A 16,573-nucleotide genomic window follows, 5' to 3' on the forward strand; every position below is an offset into this window, starting at 1 on the left:
ATATTGTCGCCTTTAGCCAGAGATATTGTCGCCTTTAGCCAGAGATGAGATATTGTCACATTTAGCCAGAGATGATATTGTCGCCTTTAGCCAGAGATATTGTTGCCTTTAGCCAGAGATATTGTCGCCTTTAGCCAGAGATATTGTCGCCTTTAGCCAGAGATGAGATATTGTCGCAGTTAGCCAGAGATGAGGTATTGTCGCCTTTAGCCAGAGATGAGATATTGTCGCCTATAGCCAGAGATGAGATATTGTCGCCTTTAGCCAGAGTATAGATATTATCGCCTTTAGCCAGAGATGAGATATTGTCGCCTTTAGCCAGAGATGAGATATTGTCGCCTTTAGCCAGAGATGAGATAATGTCGCCTTTAGCCAGAGATATTGTCTCCTTTAGCCAGAGATTTTGCCTCATTTAGCCAGAGATGAGGTATTGTCGCCTTTAGCCAGAGATGAGATATTGTCGCCTTTAGCCAGTAATGAGGTATTGTCGCATTTAGCCAGAGATGAGATATTGTGGCTGACTTGCGGAATCAAACTCTATAATCCAGAGATGGGTTATAAAGCAGGTATGTTTATTCCAGCGTTGCGCAGCGCCGGGTGCAAGGGGGATAGCTCCACCAAACTTGCACACCGTAAAGAGAAAAGTGTGTTACAGATATAGGTTAAGCTAATACATAATCAATAGTCTCCTCCTCAGTTTGATTACATATTCATTACATTCCCTATGGCCCCGTTCCCCGCGACCCCATTCCCTCATTCCCCCTGACACCATTCCCCGTGACCCTTGCCGATGTTTTGGGGTGAAATTCTTCTTCTGTTTTCTTCTTGGTGTTATCTGCTGTTATTGTTCTCCCATGTCGGCATCATCTTGCCCGGGGGGGGGGATCTAATCCTTCTTGTCAGAGGTCTCCGGACAGTTTCTTCTTATCTTTATTGCCCTCTTCTCTGGCTTTATTTTGACTAAGTGTCTGCAATTCCCCCTTTCCCTGCACTTTTAAATGTACAGTTACCCTTTGTCTTGGTTTCTGTGAAGTTCCCCTTTCCCTTTCTATAGCAAAGTGTTACCTTACCACCATTTTGAGGCTTTGCTCACTCTTCAATTCCCCCCTTTTCTTTAATCTAGCAGGCTTTTACCTGCTAGATTCTTAATGGGTCTCAAAATAGGCTCCGCTCTCTACCTTTTGTCTCAGCTCATGTCTCTTCCAAACCTCGTATTCCCTTCCGGTACCTTGGTACAAGCACATAGAGCACTTTACTACTATACAGGTAAAACTTATTAACAGCACCAAGATGGCTATAATGATTCCGACCAAAAAGAGCTGCTTTACCCATCCTAAATTTGGTAACCAGCTAGTGAGTGTATCCCACAATCCTTTTTCCCAACCTATGTTATCCTGACTTGCCTTGTGCAACACCTTTGTTTGTTCCCAAATTTTCCTCAAGTCGGTTTCAATTCTTAGGTCTTTGTTTAGGTACACACAGCAGCTCTGATTTATTATTGTGCATACCCCCCCTTCTTTGGCTGTTAATATATCCAGTGCCATCCTGTTTTGAATCACCACCTTGGATAAGGAGGATACCTCTTCTTGGATTGCTCGCAATGCATCTGTTGTGGCATTTTCTACTATTTCTAAAGTAGCTGAGATATTCACAATTGCCTGTTCTAGTTGTGTCACCCCTAGAGATGGAATGAGAATTCTTAAGAAGCTATGAAAGCCTGTGCTGTGCACTAAGGGATTGTATGTGCGCCTAGTTCGAATCCAGGGAGTTCTTAAAAGTCCTCGTGGGGTGTCTTCATGTACTGTAGTTTGAGGTACCAAATATCCTACAGTACATGTCCCTGTCCAATTTATAGGTAATGCTTTTCGAGCATGCCCATCCCCACACAGCCACCAATACCCATTTGGTAATTTACATGGCTTGGGCATCTTTTCTTGATAGGCAAATGATGTAGCCATCCTTGCAATTCCGAGAATATTCTTATCTGAGACCCAGTATGATGCCTCATCTGTTCTAGGGTCGCATCCCGTGCCTTGTGCCCATTTCCCAATTCTAACAATCCCTGTTACTATTCCTGAATTCCCATATTCCCAACTACACCCTATGCCCGTTAAGTTTCGCCATCCCACCCCCACCCCCTTATCAAATTTTCTATCTACAAAGATTGACCTAGTAGAATCTAAGATTAGCAACTCAAACCTAGGACCTTTCTGTGGTTTGTCTTGTTTGTCTTCTAGACCAAACTTACATTTCCCATATTCCACCCAGCTTGGAATTGTCCAGTTTAGTGTTGCCACCCCATACATAGGTACTCTTCCCTCTCCTCTAGGGAGGGCCGTGCATATCCAGCAAGATTTATTGAAAGCCTGGCCAATTTTCTCAGTCATTTTCAGGTAGCTGTTCCCATGCCAGGCTACGACTGTTGTCACGGTCATGCTAAAAATTACCAAGCTGTTATACATGTTTTTGGATTTTGATCTTCAGTGGTCCTTCCTCTTTCACCGTCCACTGTTGTCTGGGAGCTTTCTTCAGGCGGGTGTGGTGTATCCAAGGCGTCAGTCCTTTCACCTTTGCTGCCGTGTGGGTGGTCAGGAGCACTTGGTAGGGCCCACTCCACTTTGGTTCCAGAGGTGAATCTGAGAGGGATTTAACATAAACATAGTCGCCTGGTAGTATATTATGCACTGGGCTATCTAGGCCCCGTGCCCTGGCCCCAAGTACTGTTTTTTCAATTTTCTTTAGTTGCTTTGTCAGATTTACCATGTATTCATTCAATACTTCTTCCCCAGTTTGCATAGAGATTCCCTTTTGTACAGGGTAAGGCCTCCCATAAAGGATTTCGAATGGGCTCAGTCCTTCCTTGGTTCGGGGTTTGGTACGAACTCGTAAGAGTGCCAGTGGTAATGCCTGAGGCCAGGGTATCCCAGCCTCTTGGCCCAATTTCACTATCTGTAATTTGATTAGGTGATTCATTTTTTCCACCTGACCGCTGGACTGCGGCCTGTATGGTGTATGTAGCTGCCAATCAATTCCCAATAGTGAACTTACTTGTTGGACCACTTTAGCATTAAAGTGTGGGCCACGATCTGATGAAATTGCTGCAGGGACCCCAAACCTCGGAATGATCTCATGTAACAGAGCCTTTGTTACCTCTCGAGCCTTGTTAGTCCTACAGGGGTACGCTTCTGGCCATCCCGAAAAGGTGTCTGTTAATACCAATAAATATCTGAACCCCCCTTTTCTTGGGAGTTCTGAGAAATCAATTTGCCACTGTTGTCCCGGGTAATTCCCTTTCCCTATCTGCCCTAGGGTGACTTTATGACCTGACTTGGGGTTATTCTGTAAACATATCTCGCATTGTTGTGTCACCTGCCTAATTGTGGAATACAAGTTCCGGGCAATTATTCTTTGGGCTAAATATTTATGCAGTGCCTCCACTCCCCAATGAGTTTTTCTGTGTTCAGCCATTATCACTGCCCACAGTATAGCCGTGGGAATAATGATTTTACCTTGTGGGGTAGTGGCCCATCCTCCCTCTCCCACTTGCCCTCCTAGATCTTCTATGAGAATTTTATCTTCCTTTGAGTATCTGGGTTCACTATCAATTTGGATTTTACCGTCTGGAATTAAAGAATGCATTTCCACCGGGTCTTCCCTTGCTGCTCGTTTTGCCTCTCGATCTGCAAAAGCATTTCCTACTTCTTCCGGCATCTTTCCTTTCTGGTGTGCTCTGCAATGCATAATAGCCACCTTTCTTGGTCGATGAACTGCTTCCAGGAGCTTTAAAATTTCCTCGGCATGCTTAATGCCCTTTCCTTGTGTTGATAATAGTCCTCTCTCCTTCCATATTGCTCCATGGGCATGTATCACACTAAAAGCATACTTTGAATCTGTCCATATGTTGATTCTCTTTCCCTCTGCCAGCTCTAATGCTCGAGTTAGAGCTATGATTTCTGCCTTTTGTGCAGAGGTATTTGGGGTCAAGGCTTTTGATTCTATTACCTTGTTTGTAGTTGTCACAGCATAGCCTGCTTTGCGTACCCCCTGCAGCACAAAGCTGCTACCGTCAGTATACCAAGAGTCCTCAGCATCTTCTAGTGGTTCTTCTTTCAGGTCTGGTCGGCTGGAACACACCGCATCAATGGTTTCCAGGCAATCATGCAGTACTGGTTCTCCCGAGGTCCCACTAAGGAAGGATGCTGGGTTAACAATATTAGTTACTTTTATTTCCACATCATCTTGTTCCATCAGGATAGCTTGATACTTAAGGAGTCTCTGTGGTGAGAGCCAGTGCCCACCCTTCACTTCTAACACAGTTGAAACAGTGTGAGATGTCAAGACTGTAATTTTCTGCCCTAAAGTAAATTTACGTGCTTCCTGAACGTTTAATACCAGTGCAGCTATTGCTCTCAAGCAGCTCGGCCACCCCCTGCTTACTTCATCCAGTTGTTTAGAAAAGTATGCTACTGCTCTTCGATAAGGCCCCAAGTTCTGAGCCAGGACTCCCAAGGCTATTCCTTGTTTTTCATATGAGAATAGCCAGAATGGTTTTGTTGTGTCTGGCAACCCTAAGGCAGGAGCCTGCATGAGCTCACGCTTTAACTGTTTAAAAGCTCTTCTGCTTTCCCCATCCCAAGTGAGAGTATTGGGGTTAGTTTTTAAAAGTGCAAAGAGTGGTTTTACCAGAAGTCCATAGCTGTGTATCCATGGTCAGCACCCTCCTGTCATTCCTGGGAACGTATGGAGTTCCTTGGCAGTTTGCAGCTCAGGGGCTTAGCAGATGGCTTCTTTCCTGGCAGTCCTTAAGGTCCAAAGTCCAGCTGTAATTTCTGAGTTATTTGTGCTTTCTGTAAACCAAGAAACTCAGCAAACTCTCAGTCTATTGTACACAGTCCTTTTGTTGCTGTGGCATCCACATGCTCCAGTAAAGTTCCACCCTAGGATGGAGGATCCCAGGTCTCAGGCTCATGAGTTGACCAGTTCTCAAAGATCATTAAGCTGTTCTCACAACCCTGGGTAACACTGTCCAGGTTAACTGAGTCTCTTCTCCCTCTATTAGGGTTTTCCTATTCAAAGGCAAATAACCTTAGGCTTCCTTTAGTCAAACCAGGCAGAAGAGACATCCCTCAAATCCAGAAGGCAAACTCCACCTATTCATTCCTTAACTTGGTTGATAAAGTGCATGGATTTTCCATCACTGAGTGTATCCATTCAACAATTCCATTACTTGTCCTCATGTCTTCTACAAAACTAAAGCACTTGCTATCCGAAAAGCTAGCAAATTGGCAAAATTGGAGTTTTGTACTTGGATTCCCATTCAATTAGTAATTCAAACTCAAAAAATTATCTATTATTTCTTTTGTCCTTCTACAGTCACATATCCTCAAAGGGCACCACTTTACCCTGAGTGGGTGAGCTCTTGCTTTTAACTTGTATTTAGGGCTTAATTTTTGGCCCTGATGCCCACACCCCTAAGTGTGTCTTAATTGAGATTGCTGTGGCTCCTGGGGGTATAACATTGTTTTTCCCAGTTTGTGTTAATAGTCAGACTTACAATTCTTAATCAGCCAATATTGTTTGACCCTTAGCTCCAGTTTTATTAAATTTCTTGCCAGGGTAACCTGACAGGTACAAGAATTTCTGTATTCCTACTTGTTTTCTTAGCTTATATTTAATTAATTCCAAAAGTAAGCCTTTTCTTGTTGGGCAGTAGCACCTACTACTGTTACAAAACCATCTATGGGTAGTAAGAAGCTCCCATATCCATCAGAAAATGAACTACTTTATCCTGCTTCCTTAGCTGCAGTTTCATCGGTGTATCTGCTAGGGTTAACTTCCCAAGTTCTCATTGTTCAGTTCTGCAATCAGAGGCAATTCCTTCTCACTCAGCTTGGTCGGATTTCTCTACCAGTGTCCCACTGCATTTGCACACTGCTTTCATTCCAGCGGGGCAGAGCCCTCCCTGGGCTCCTCAAGCCTCCCTCCCCCCCCTTTCCTCGTGGGGGATCCCTGGGTCCTATGGCCCTACTCTAGCACCACAACAGTAACAGCTGTTATTATTCTCAATTCCCTGAACATCTCTGATTCTCAATCAGGTGTTTGTTTTGTTATTTGTTGTTGTTGTTGTTGTTTGTTTGTTTTCTTCTTATTGTACACCTCTCTTCAGACCTGACATCCCTGTTTTTATCTTTGCCTTCCTCAACTTTTGTCCTTCCCAAACTTTCTCACTTTCCAAACTCTAATCATTACATTTCACCTCCTCTCCAGAGCCATCCAGTGCTGCCCAGATTTCAGATTTCCCACATCTCTGCACATGAAGGCTATTCTCACTTCCAATGCCCTGTCCTCTCCACCTCCCCCTTTGCAGTTTACAGCAGCAGTCTCTGACCCTGGCTCCCTCTCCCACTCTGAGAGTTCTGATTGCAGGGGAACGGTGCAGGGGGGTTGTTCTCATGCCAGCACAGATAAACTCACTTTCTCTTTAACCCTTTTTCCTCTGTACACTATTCCACTATTTGTACCCTCAGTTACACTTCCACATACCCTCAACTATACTTCCGTATGCCATTAACAACTACACTTTCTTATACCAGCAAAACAGTTTGTCCCATTCCCTTCAAAACCCACAAATCAAGCAACACAGTTCTTCAGTTTCCATAAACACCCTTACTACCTTATAACTTTCCCTTAGCAATCCATATCGTTCAGTTATAAACCTCTCGCCACAGAGCCAGCACTGACTGACCCACCTCCCTTACACCTCTTCGCAGGCAGAACACAGTATCACATAAATGGCTTGATACTCATTCCACACAGACATCCCTCTATATGTTCATTGTCCCTGTCCTCTAGCTTATACATCAACAACCACTGATTACAATATTTAATCAGAATTTTTTTTTTCGGCTCAGGGTTCCTCCTGGTTCCCCAGCGATATCTCGCCAATGTGCCAGTATACACCCCAGGGGTGAGCGCGCAGGGACCTCTTTGCTCTGTGATTTTCCCATCGTAACTTAATATAAACCACCGTATTCTTTTATAAGTAAAACCACTTCTGACACAACAGCATTGTTATGACTTATGACCACATACTTTACAACAACCAGTAATTAATAATACAAAATAAACATGTATTATAACAAAGATAAACAAGTATTGGAGACAACTTTCGCTTCGTCCGTCCCCGGCCGTTTCCCTCGCGGGAGGACGGAACCGCGGGTCGGGACTCCGCACTCGCCCCGCAGCTGTGCTGCGTCTCACTCACACCACACTCACACGACAATTCAAACAGAATTACAATATATCATTTGTTAAGCTTAACCAAAGATGTTAAGAACACCGGTGCTAGTTGTTGACTTAGGCCACCTATATAGACAGCGCTGTACGATACCAATTATCCCAGGATTACACAAATCACCCTGTACCAGAGAAAGCAGACAAGCTCTGCCCAATTAGCAATCACCTGAATGTGAGCAATAGCTCTTTTACCATGCGTACGACTTACTGGCCCCTTTGTAGGCACTCCCTAGGGAGTCCTCCTAACCCAGCCGGCAACCTAACCTAACCCGTGAGCTCACATCCCTGGGGGGGAGCACGCCGACTCCACTGTGCCCTGCGCAGGACGTCTCCTCACGACTTACGGGTCCCCCATTTCACATACCTGGTCCGCCGATAGATGGTTCTTGTCTGCTCCTGCAGTGATCAGATGAGGGAGGGGAGTCCTTCCGAGAAATCTCGGGGCGCGCCAAAGGCGTCCCCCTTCTCAGCTGGTCCTGCAGCCGAACAGAGAGGGTCCCATCTGGGGTGCCAAATTGACTTGCGGAATCAAACTCTATAATCCAGAGATGGGTTATAAAGCAGGTATGTTTATTCCAGCGTTGCGCAGCGCCGGGTGCAAGGGGGATAGCTCCACCAAACTTGCACACCGTAAAGAGAAAAGTGTGTTACAGATATAGGTTAAGCTAATACATAATCAATAGTCTCCTCCTCAGTTTGATTACATATTCATTACATTCCCTATGGCCCCGTTCCCCGCGACCCCATTCCCTCATTCCCCCTGACACCATTCCCCGTGACCCTTGCCGATGTTTTGGGGTGAAATTCTTCTTCTGTTTTCTTCTTGGTGTTATCTGCTGTTATTGTTCTCCCATGTCGGCATCATCTTGCCCGGGGGGGGGGATCTAATCCTTCTTGTCAGAGGTCTCCGGACAGTTTCTTCTTATCTTTATTGCCCTCTTCTCTGGCTTTATTTTGACTAAGTGTCTGCAATTCCCCCTTTCCCTGCACTTTTAAATGTACAGTTACCCTTTGTCTTGGTTTCTGTGAAGTTCCCCTTTCCCTTTCTATAGCAAAGTGTTACCTTACCACCATTTTGAGGCTTTGCTCACTCTTCATGGCCTTTAGGCGGAGATGAGATATTGTCGCCTTTAGCCAGAGATGAGATATTGCCGCCTATAGCCAGAGATGAGATATTGTCGCCTTTAGCCAGAGATGAGATATTGTCGCCTTTATCCAGAGATGAGGTATTGTCGCCTTTAGCCAGAGACGATATTGTCTCCTTTAGCCAGAGATGAGGTGTTGTCGCCTTTAGCCAGAGATGATATTGTCGCCTTTAGCCAGAGATGAGATATTGTCGCCTTTAGGTAGAGATGAGATATTGTCGCCTTTAGCCAGAGATGAGATATTGTCACATTTAGCCAGAGTTGAGATATTGTCGCCTTTAACCAGAGATGAGATATTGTCGCCTTTAGCCAGAGATGAGATATTGTCGCCTTTGTCCAGATATGAGATATTGTCGCATTTCGCCATAGATGAGATATTGTCGCCTTTGGCCAGATATGAGATATTCTCGCCTTTAGCCAGAGATGAGATATTTTCGCCTTTAGCCAGAGATGAGATATTGTCGCTTTTAGCCAGAGATATTGTCGCCTTTAGCCAGAGATGAGACATTGTCGCCTTTAGTCAGAGATGAGATATTGTCGCCTTTAGCCAGAGATGAGATATTGTCCCCTTTATACACAGATGAGGTATTGTCTACTTTAGGCAGAGATGAAATATTGTCGCCTTTAGGCAGAGATGACATATTGTCGCCTTTAGCCAGAGATGAGATATTGTCGCTTTTAGACAGAAATATTGTCGCCTTTAGCCAGAGATATTGTCGCCTTTAGGCAGAGATGAGATATTGTCGCCATTAACCAGAGATGAGATATTGTCGCCTTTAGACAGAGATATTGTCTCCTTTAGCCAGAGATTTTGCCTCATTTAGCCAGAGATGAGGTATTGTCGCCTTTAGCCAGAGATAAGATATTGTCGCCTTTAGGTAGAGATGGGATATTGTCGCCTTTAGCCAGAGATGAGATATTGTCGCCTTTAGTTAGAGATGAGATATTGTCGCCTTTAGCCAGAGATATTGTCGCCTTTAGCCATAGTTATTGCCTCATTTCGCCTGAGATGAGATATTGTCGCCTTTAGCCAGAGATGAGATATTGCCGCCTTTAGCCAGAGATGAGATATTGCCTCATTTCGCCTGAGATGAGATATTGTCGCCTTTAGCGAGAGATGAGATATTGACGCCTTTAGCCAGAGATATTGTCACCATTAGCCAGAAATAGTGTCGCCTTTAGGCAGAGATGAGATATTGTCGCCTTTAGGCAGAGATGAGATATTGTCGCCTTTGGCCAGATATGAGATATTGTCGCCTTTAGCCAGAGATGAGATATTGTCGCCTTTAGCCAGAGATGAGATATTGTCGCCTTTGGCCAGATATGAGATATTGTCGCCTTTAGCCAGAGATGAGATATTGTCTCCTTTAGCCAGAGATTTTGCCTCATTTAGCCAGAGATGAGGTATTGTCGCCTTTAGCCAGAGATAAGATATTGTCGCCTTTAGGTAGAGATGGGATATTGTCGCCTTTAGCCAGAGATGAGATATTGTCGCCTTTAGCCAGAGATGAGATATTTTCGCCTTTAGGCAGAGAAATAGTAGCCTTTAGCTACAGATGAGATATTTTCGCCTTTAGCCAGAGATGAGATATTGTCGCCTTTAGCCAGAGACGATGTTGTCGCCTTTAGCCAGAGATGAGATATTGTCGCCTTTAGCCAGAGATGAGATATTGTCGCCTTTAGCCAGAGATATTGTTGCATTTAGCCAGAGATATTGGCGCCTTTAGCCATAGATATTGTCGCCTTTAGCCAGAGATGAGATATTGTCGCAGTTAGCCAGAGATGAGGTATTGTCGCCTTTAGCCAGAGATGAGATATTGTCACCTTTAGCCAGAGTTGAGATATTATCGCCTTTAGCCAGAGATGACATATTGTCGCCTTTAGCCAGAGATGAGATATTGTCGCCTTTAGCCAGAGATGAGATATTGTCGCCTTTAGCCAGTAATGAGGTATTGTCGCCTTTAGCCAGAGATGAGATATTGTCGCCTTTAGGCAGAGATGAGATATTGTCGCCTTTAGGCAGAGATGAGATATTGTCGCCTATAGCCAGAGATGAGATATTGTCGCCTTTAGCCATAGATGAGATATTGTCGCCTTTAGCCAGAGATGAGATGTTGTCGCCTTTAGCCAGAGTTGAGATACTGTCGCCTTAAGCCAGAGATGAGATATTACCTCATTTCGACAGAGATATTGTCGCCTTTAGCCAGAGATGAGATATTGTCGCCTTTAGCCAGAGATGAGGTATTGTCGCCTTTAGCCAGAAACGATATTGTCTCCTTTAGCCAGAGATGAGGTATTGTCGCCTTTAGCCAGAGATGATATTGTCGCCTTTAGCCAGAGTTGAGATATTGTCGCCTTTAGCCAGAGATATTGTCGCATTTAGCCAGAGATATTGTTGCCTTTAGCCAGAGATATTGTCGCCTTTAGCCAGAGATATTGTCGCCTTTAGCCAGAGATGAGATATTGTCACATTTAGCCAGAGATGATATTGTCGCCTTTAGCCAGAGATATTGTTGCCTTTAGCCAGAGATATTGTCGCCTTTAGCCAGAGATATTGTCGCCTTTAGCCAGAGATGAGATATTGTCGCAGTTAGCCAGAGATGAGGTATTGTCGCCTTTAGCCAGAGATGAGATATTGTCGCCTATAGCCAGAGATGAGATATTGTCGCCTTTAGCCAGAGTATAGATATTATCGCCTTTAGCCAGAGATGAGATATTGTCGCCTTTAGCCAGAGATGAGATAATGTCGCCTTTAGCCAGAGATATTGTCTCCTTTAGCCAGAGATTTTGCCTCATTTAGCCAGAGATGAGGTATTGTCGCCTTTAGCCAGAGATGAGATATTGTCGCCTTTAGCCAGTAATGAGGTATTGTCGCATTTAGCCAGAGATGAGATATTGTGGCCTTTAGGCGGAGATGAGATATTGTCGCCTTTAGCCAGAGATGAGATATTGCCGCCTATAGCCAGAGATGAGATATTGTCGCCTTTAGCCAGAGATGAGATATTGTCGCCTTTATCCAGAGATGAGGTATTGTCGCCTTTAGCCAGAGACGATATTGTCTCCTTTAGCCAGAGATGAGGTGTTGTCGCCTTTAGCCAGAGATGATATTGTCGCCTTTAGCCAGAGATGAGATATTGTCGCCTTTAGGTAGAGATGAGATATTGTCGCCTTTAGCCAGAGATGAGATATTGTCACATTTAGCCAGAGTTGAGATATTGTCGCCTTTAACCAGAGATGAGATATTGTCGCCTTTAGCCAGAGATGAGATATTGTCGCCTTTGTCCAGATATGAGATATTGTCGCCTTTCGCCATAGATGAGATATTGTCGCCTTTGGCCAGATATGAGATATTCTCGCCTTTAGCCAGAGATGAGATATTTTCGCCTTTAGCCAGAGATGAGATATTGTCGCTTTTAGCCAGAGATGATATTGTCGCCTTTAGCCAGAGATGAGACATTGTCGCCTTTAGTCAGAGATGAGATATTGTCGCCTTTAGCCAGAGATGAGATATTGTCCCCTTTATACACAGATGAGGTATTGTCTACTTTAGGCAGAGATGAAATATTGTCGCCTTTAGGCAGAGATGACATATTGTCGCCTTTAGCCAGAGATGAGATATTGTCGCTTTTAGACAGAAATATTGTCGCCTTTAGCCAGAGATATTGTCGCCTTTAGGCAGAGATGAGATATTGTCGCCATTAACCAGAGATGAGATATTGTCGCCTTTAGACAGAGATATTGTCTCCTTTAGCCAGAGATTTTGCCTCATTTAGCCAGAGATGAGGTATTGTCGCCTTTAGCCAGAGATAAGATATTGTCGCCTTTAGGTAGAGATGGGATATTGTCGCCTTTAGCCAGAGATGAGATATTGTCGCCTTTAACCAGAGATGAGATATTGTCGCCTTTAGCCAGAGATATTGTCGCCTTTAGCCATAGTTATTGCCTCATTTCGCCTGAGATGAGATATTGTCGCCTTTAGCCAGAGATGAGATATTGCCGCCTTTAGCCAGAGATGAGATATTGCCTCATTTCGCCTGAGATGAGATATTGTCGCCTTTAGCGAGAGATGAGATATTGACGCCTTTAGCCAGAGATATTGTCACCATTAGCCAGAAATAGTGTCGCCTTTAGGCAGAGATGAGATATTGTCGCCTTTAGCCAGAGATGAGATATTGTCGCCTTTGGCCAGATATGAGATATTGTCGCCTTTAGCCAGAGATGAGATATTTTCGCCTTTAGCCAGAGATGAGATATTGTCGCTTTTAGCCAGATATATTTTCGCCTTTAGCCAGAGTTATTGTCGCCTTTAGCCAGAGATGAGACATTGTCGCCTTTAGCCAGAGATGTGGTACTGTCGCCTTTAGCCAGAGATGAGATATTGACGCCTTTAGCCAGAGATGAGATATTGTCGCTTTTAGGAAGAGATGAGATATTGTCGCCTTTAGCCAGAGATATTGTCTCCTTCAGCCAGAGATTTTGCCTCATTTAGCCAGAGATGAGGTATTGTCGCCTTTAGCTAGAGATGAGATATTGTCGCCTTTAGCCAGAGATATTGTTGCCTTTAGCCAGAGATGAGATATTGTCGTCTTTAGCCAGAGATGAGATATTGTCGCCTTTAGCCAGAGATGAGGTATTGTCGCCTTTAGCCAGAGATGAGATATTGTCACCTTTAGCCAGTGGTGAGATATTGTCACCTTTAGCCAGAGATGAGATATTGTCGCCTTTAGCCAGAGATGAGATATTGTCACCAGAGATGAGGTATTGTCGCCTTTAGCCAGAGATGAGATATTGCCGCCTTTATCCAGAGATATTGTCGTCTTTAGCCAGAGATATTACCGCCTTTAGCCAGAGATGAGATATTGTCGCCTTTAGCCAGAGATGAGATATTGTCGCCTTTAGCCAGAGATGAGGTATTGTCGCCTTTAGCCAGAGATGAGGTATTGTTGCCTTTAGGCAGAGATGAGATATTGTCCCCTTTAGGCAGAGATGAGATATTGTCACATTTAGCCAGATATGATATTGTCGCCTTTAGCCAGAGATGAGACATTGTCGCCTTTAGCCAGAGATGTGGTACTGTCGCCTTTAGCCAGAGATGAGATATTGACGCCTTTAGCCAGAGATGAGATATTGTCGCTTTTAGGAAGAGATGAGATATTGTCGCCTTTAGCCAGAGATATTGTCTCCTTCAGCCAGAGATTTTGCCTCATTTAGCCAGAGATGAGGTATTGTCGCCTTTAGCTAGAGATGAGATATTGTCGCCTTTAGCCAGAGATATTGTTGCCTTTAGCCAGAGATGAGATATTGTCGTCTTTAGCCAGAGATGAGATATTGTCGCCTTTAGCCAGAGATGAGGTATTGTCGCCTTTAGCCAGAGATGAGATATTGTCACCTTTAGCCAGTGGTGTGATATTGTCACCTTTAGCCAGAGATGAGATATTGTCGCCTTTAGCCAGAGATGAGATATTGTCACCAGAGATGAGGTATTGTCGCCTTGAGCCAGAGATGAGATATTGTCGCCTTTAGCCAGAGATGAGATATTGACACCTTTAGCCAGAGATGAGATATTGTCGCCTTTAGCCAGAGTTGAGATACTGTCGCCTTTAGCCAGAGATGAGGTATTGTTGCCTTTAGCCAGAGATGAGATATTGTCGCCTTTAGCCAGAGATGAGATATTGTCCCCTTTATCCAGAGATGAGTTATTGTCTACTTTAGGCAGAGATGAAATATTGTCGCCTTTAGGCAGAGATGACATATTGTCGCCTTTAGCCAGAGATGAGATATTGTCGCCTTTAGCCAGAGATATTGTCGCCTTTAGCAAGAGATGAGATATTGTCGCCTTTAGCCAGAGATGAGATATTGTCGCCTTTAGCCAGAGATATTGTCGTTATTAGCCAGAGATGAGGTATTGTCTACTTTAGGCATAGATGAGCTATTGTCGCCTTTAGCCAGAGATGAGATACTGTCGCCTTTAGCCAGAGATATTGCCTCATTTCACCTGAGATGAGATATTGTCGCCTTTAGCCAGAGATGAGATACTGTCGCATTTAGCCAGAGATGTGATATTTTCGTCTTTAGTCAGAGATGAGATATTGTCGCCTTTAGCCAGAGATGAGATATTGTCGCCTTTAGGCAGAGATGTGTTATTGTCGCCTTTAGCCAGAGATGAGATATTGTCGCCTTTAGGCAGAGGTGAGATATTGTCGCCTTTAGCCAGAGATGAGGTATTTTCGCCTTTAGCCAGAGATGATATTGTCGCCTTTAGCCAGAGATGAGATATTGTCGCCTCTAGCCAGAGATGAGATATTGTCGCCTTTAGCCAGAGATGAGATATTGTCGCCATTAACCAGAAATGAGATATTGTCGCCTTTAGCCAGAGATATTGTCTACTTTAGCCAGAGATTTTGCCTCATTTAGCCAGAGATGAGGTATTGTCGCCTTTAGCCAGAGATGAGATATTGTCGCCTTTAGGTAGAGATGAGATATTGTCGCCTTTAGCCAGAGATGAGATATTGTCGTCTTTAGCCAGAGATGAGGTATTGCCTCATTTCGCCTGAGATGAGATATTGTCGCCTTTAGCCATAGTTATTGCCTCATTTCGCCTGAGATGAGATATTGTCGCCTTTAGCCAGAGATGAGATATTGCCGCATTTAGCCAGAGATGAGGTATTGCCTCATTTCGCCTGAGATGAGATATTGTCGCCTTTAGCTAGAGATGAGATATTGTCGCCTTTAGCCAGAGATGAGATATTGTCGCCTTTGGCCAGATATGAGATATTGTCACCTTTAGCCAGAGATGAGATATTCTCGCCTTTTGCCAGAGATGAGATATTGTCGCCAGAGATGAGGTAATGTCGCCTTTAGCCAGAGATGAGATACTGTCGCTTTTAGCCAGAGATATTGTCGCCTTTAGCCAGAGATGAGGTATTTTCTACTTTAGGCAGAGATGAAATATTGTCGCCTTTGGGCAGAGATGTGATATTGTCGCCTTTAGCCAGAGATGAGATATTGTCGCCTTTAGGCAGAGAAATTGTCGCCTTTAGCTAGAGATGAGATATTGTCGCCTGTAGCCAGAAATGAGATATTGTCGCCTTTAGCCAGAGATATTGCCTACTTTAGGCAGAGATGAGATATTGTTGCCTTTAGGCAGATATGAGATATTGTCGCCTTTAGCGAGAGATATTGTCGCCTTTAGCAAGAGATGAGATATTGTCGCCTTTAGCCAGAGATGAGATATTGTCGCCTTTAGCCAGAGATATTGTCGCTATTAGCCAGTGATGAGGTACTGTCTACTTTAGGCAGAGATGAGGTATTGTCGCCTTTAGGCAGAGATGAGATATTGTCGTTTTAGCCAGATATATTTTCGCCTTTAGTCAAAGATATTGCGCCTTTAGCCAGAGATATTGCCGCCTTTAGCCAGAGTTATTGTCGCCTTTAGCCAGAGATGAGATATTGTCACATTTAGCCAGAGATGATATTGTCGCCTTTAGCCAGAGATGAGACATTGTCGCCTTAAGCCAGAGATGTGGTACTGTCGCCTTTAGCCAGAGATGAGATATTGTCGCCTTTAGCCAGAGATGAGATATTGTCGCCTTTAGCCAGAGCTGAGATATTGTCGCTTTTAGGCAGAGATGAGATATTGTCGCCTTTAGCCAGAGATATTGTCTCCTTTAGCCAGAGATTTTGCGTCATTTAGCCAGAGATGAGGTATTGTCGCCTTTAGCCAGAGATATTGTCGCTATTAGCCAGAGATGAGGTATTGTCTACTTTAGGCAGAGATGAGGTATTGTCGCCTTTAGGCAGAGATGAGATATTGTCGCCTTTAGCCAGAGATGAGATATTGTCGCCTTTAGCCAGAGATATTGTCGCCTTTAGCCAGAGATATTGCCGCCTTTAGCCAGAGTTATTGTCGCATTTAGCCAGAGATGAGATATTGTCACATTTAGCCAGAGATGATATTGTCGCCTTTAGCCAGAGATGAGACATTGTCGCCTTTAGCCAGAGATGTGGTATTGTCGCCTTTAGCAAGAGATGAGATATTGTCGCCTTTAGCCACAGATGAGCTATTGTCGCCTTTAGCCAGAGATGAGATATTGTCGCTTTTAGGCAGAGATGAGATATTGTCGCCTTTAGCC

The 16,573-nt window shown here is 44.3% G+C and overlaps 1 protein-coding gene across 1 annotated transcript; it reads right to left on the minus strand.

The window, feature by feature from the left end:
- Nucleotides 1-551: 551 nt before the first annotated feature.
- Nucleotides 552-8,390, minus strand: LOC146752052 (uncharacterized). The gene is made up of 2 exons (XM_085533067.1): nt 7,661-8,390; nt 552-2,636 (listed from the first exon to the last, which is right to left on the minus strand). The coding sequence occupies exon 2, from the start codon at nt 2,460-2,462 to the stop codon at nt 1,146-1,148; it is 1,317 nt and encodes a 438-aa protein (XP_085389193.1). The 5' UTR covers nt 2,463-2,636; nt 7,661-8,390; the 3' UTR covers nt 552-1,145.
- Nucleotides 8,391-16,573: the final 8,183 nt, after the last annotated feature.

The sequence above is a fragment of the Coturnix japonica genome, unplaced genomic scaffold, assembly GCF_054131305.1.
Source record: "Coturnix japonica strain WE unplaced genomic scaffold, WE-NBRP24 Scf053, whole genome shotgun sequence".
NCBI classification, from domain to species: domain Eukaryota; kingdom Metazoa; phylum Chordata; class Aves; order Galliformes; family Phasianidae; genus Coturnix; species Coturnix japonica.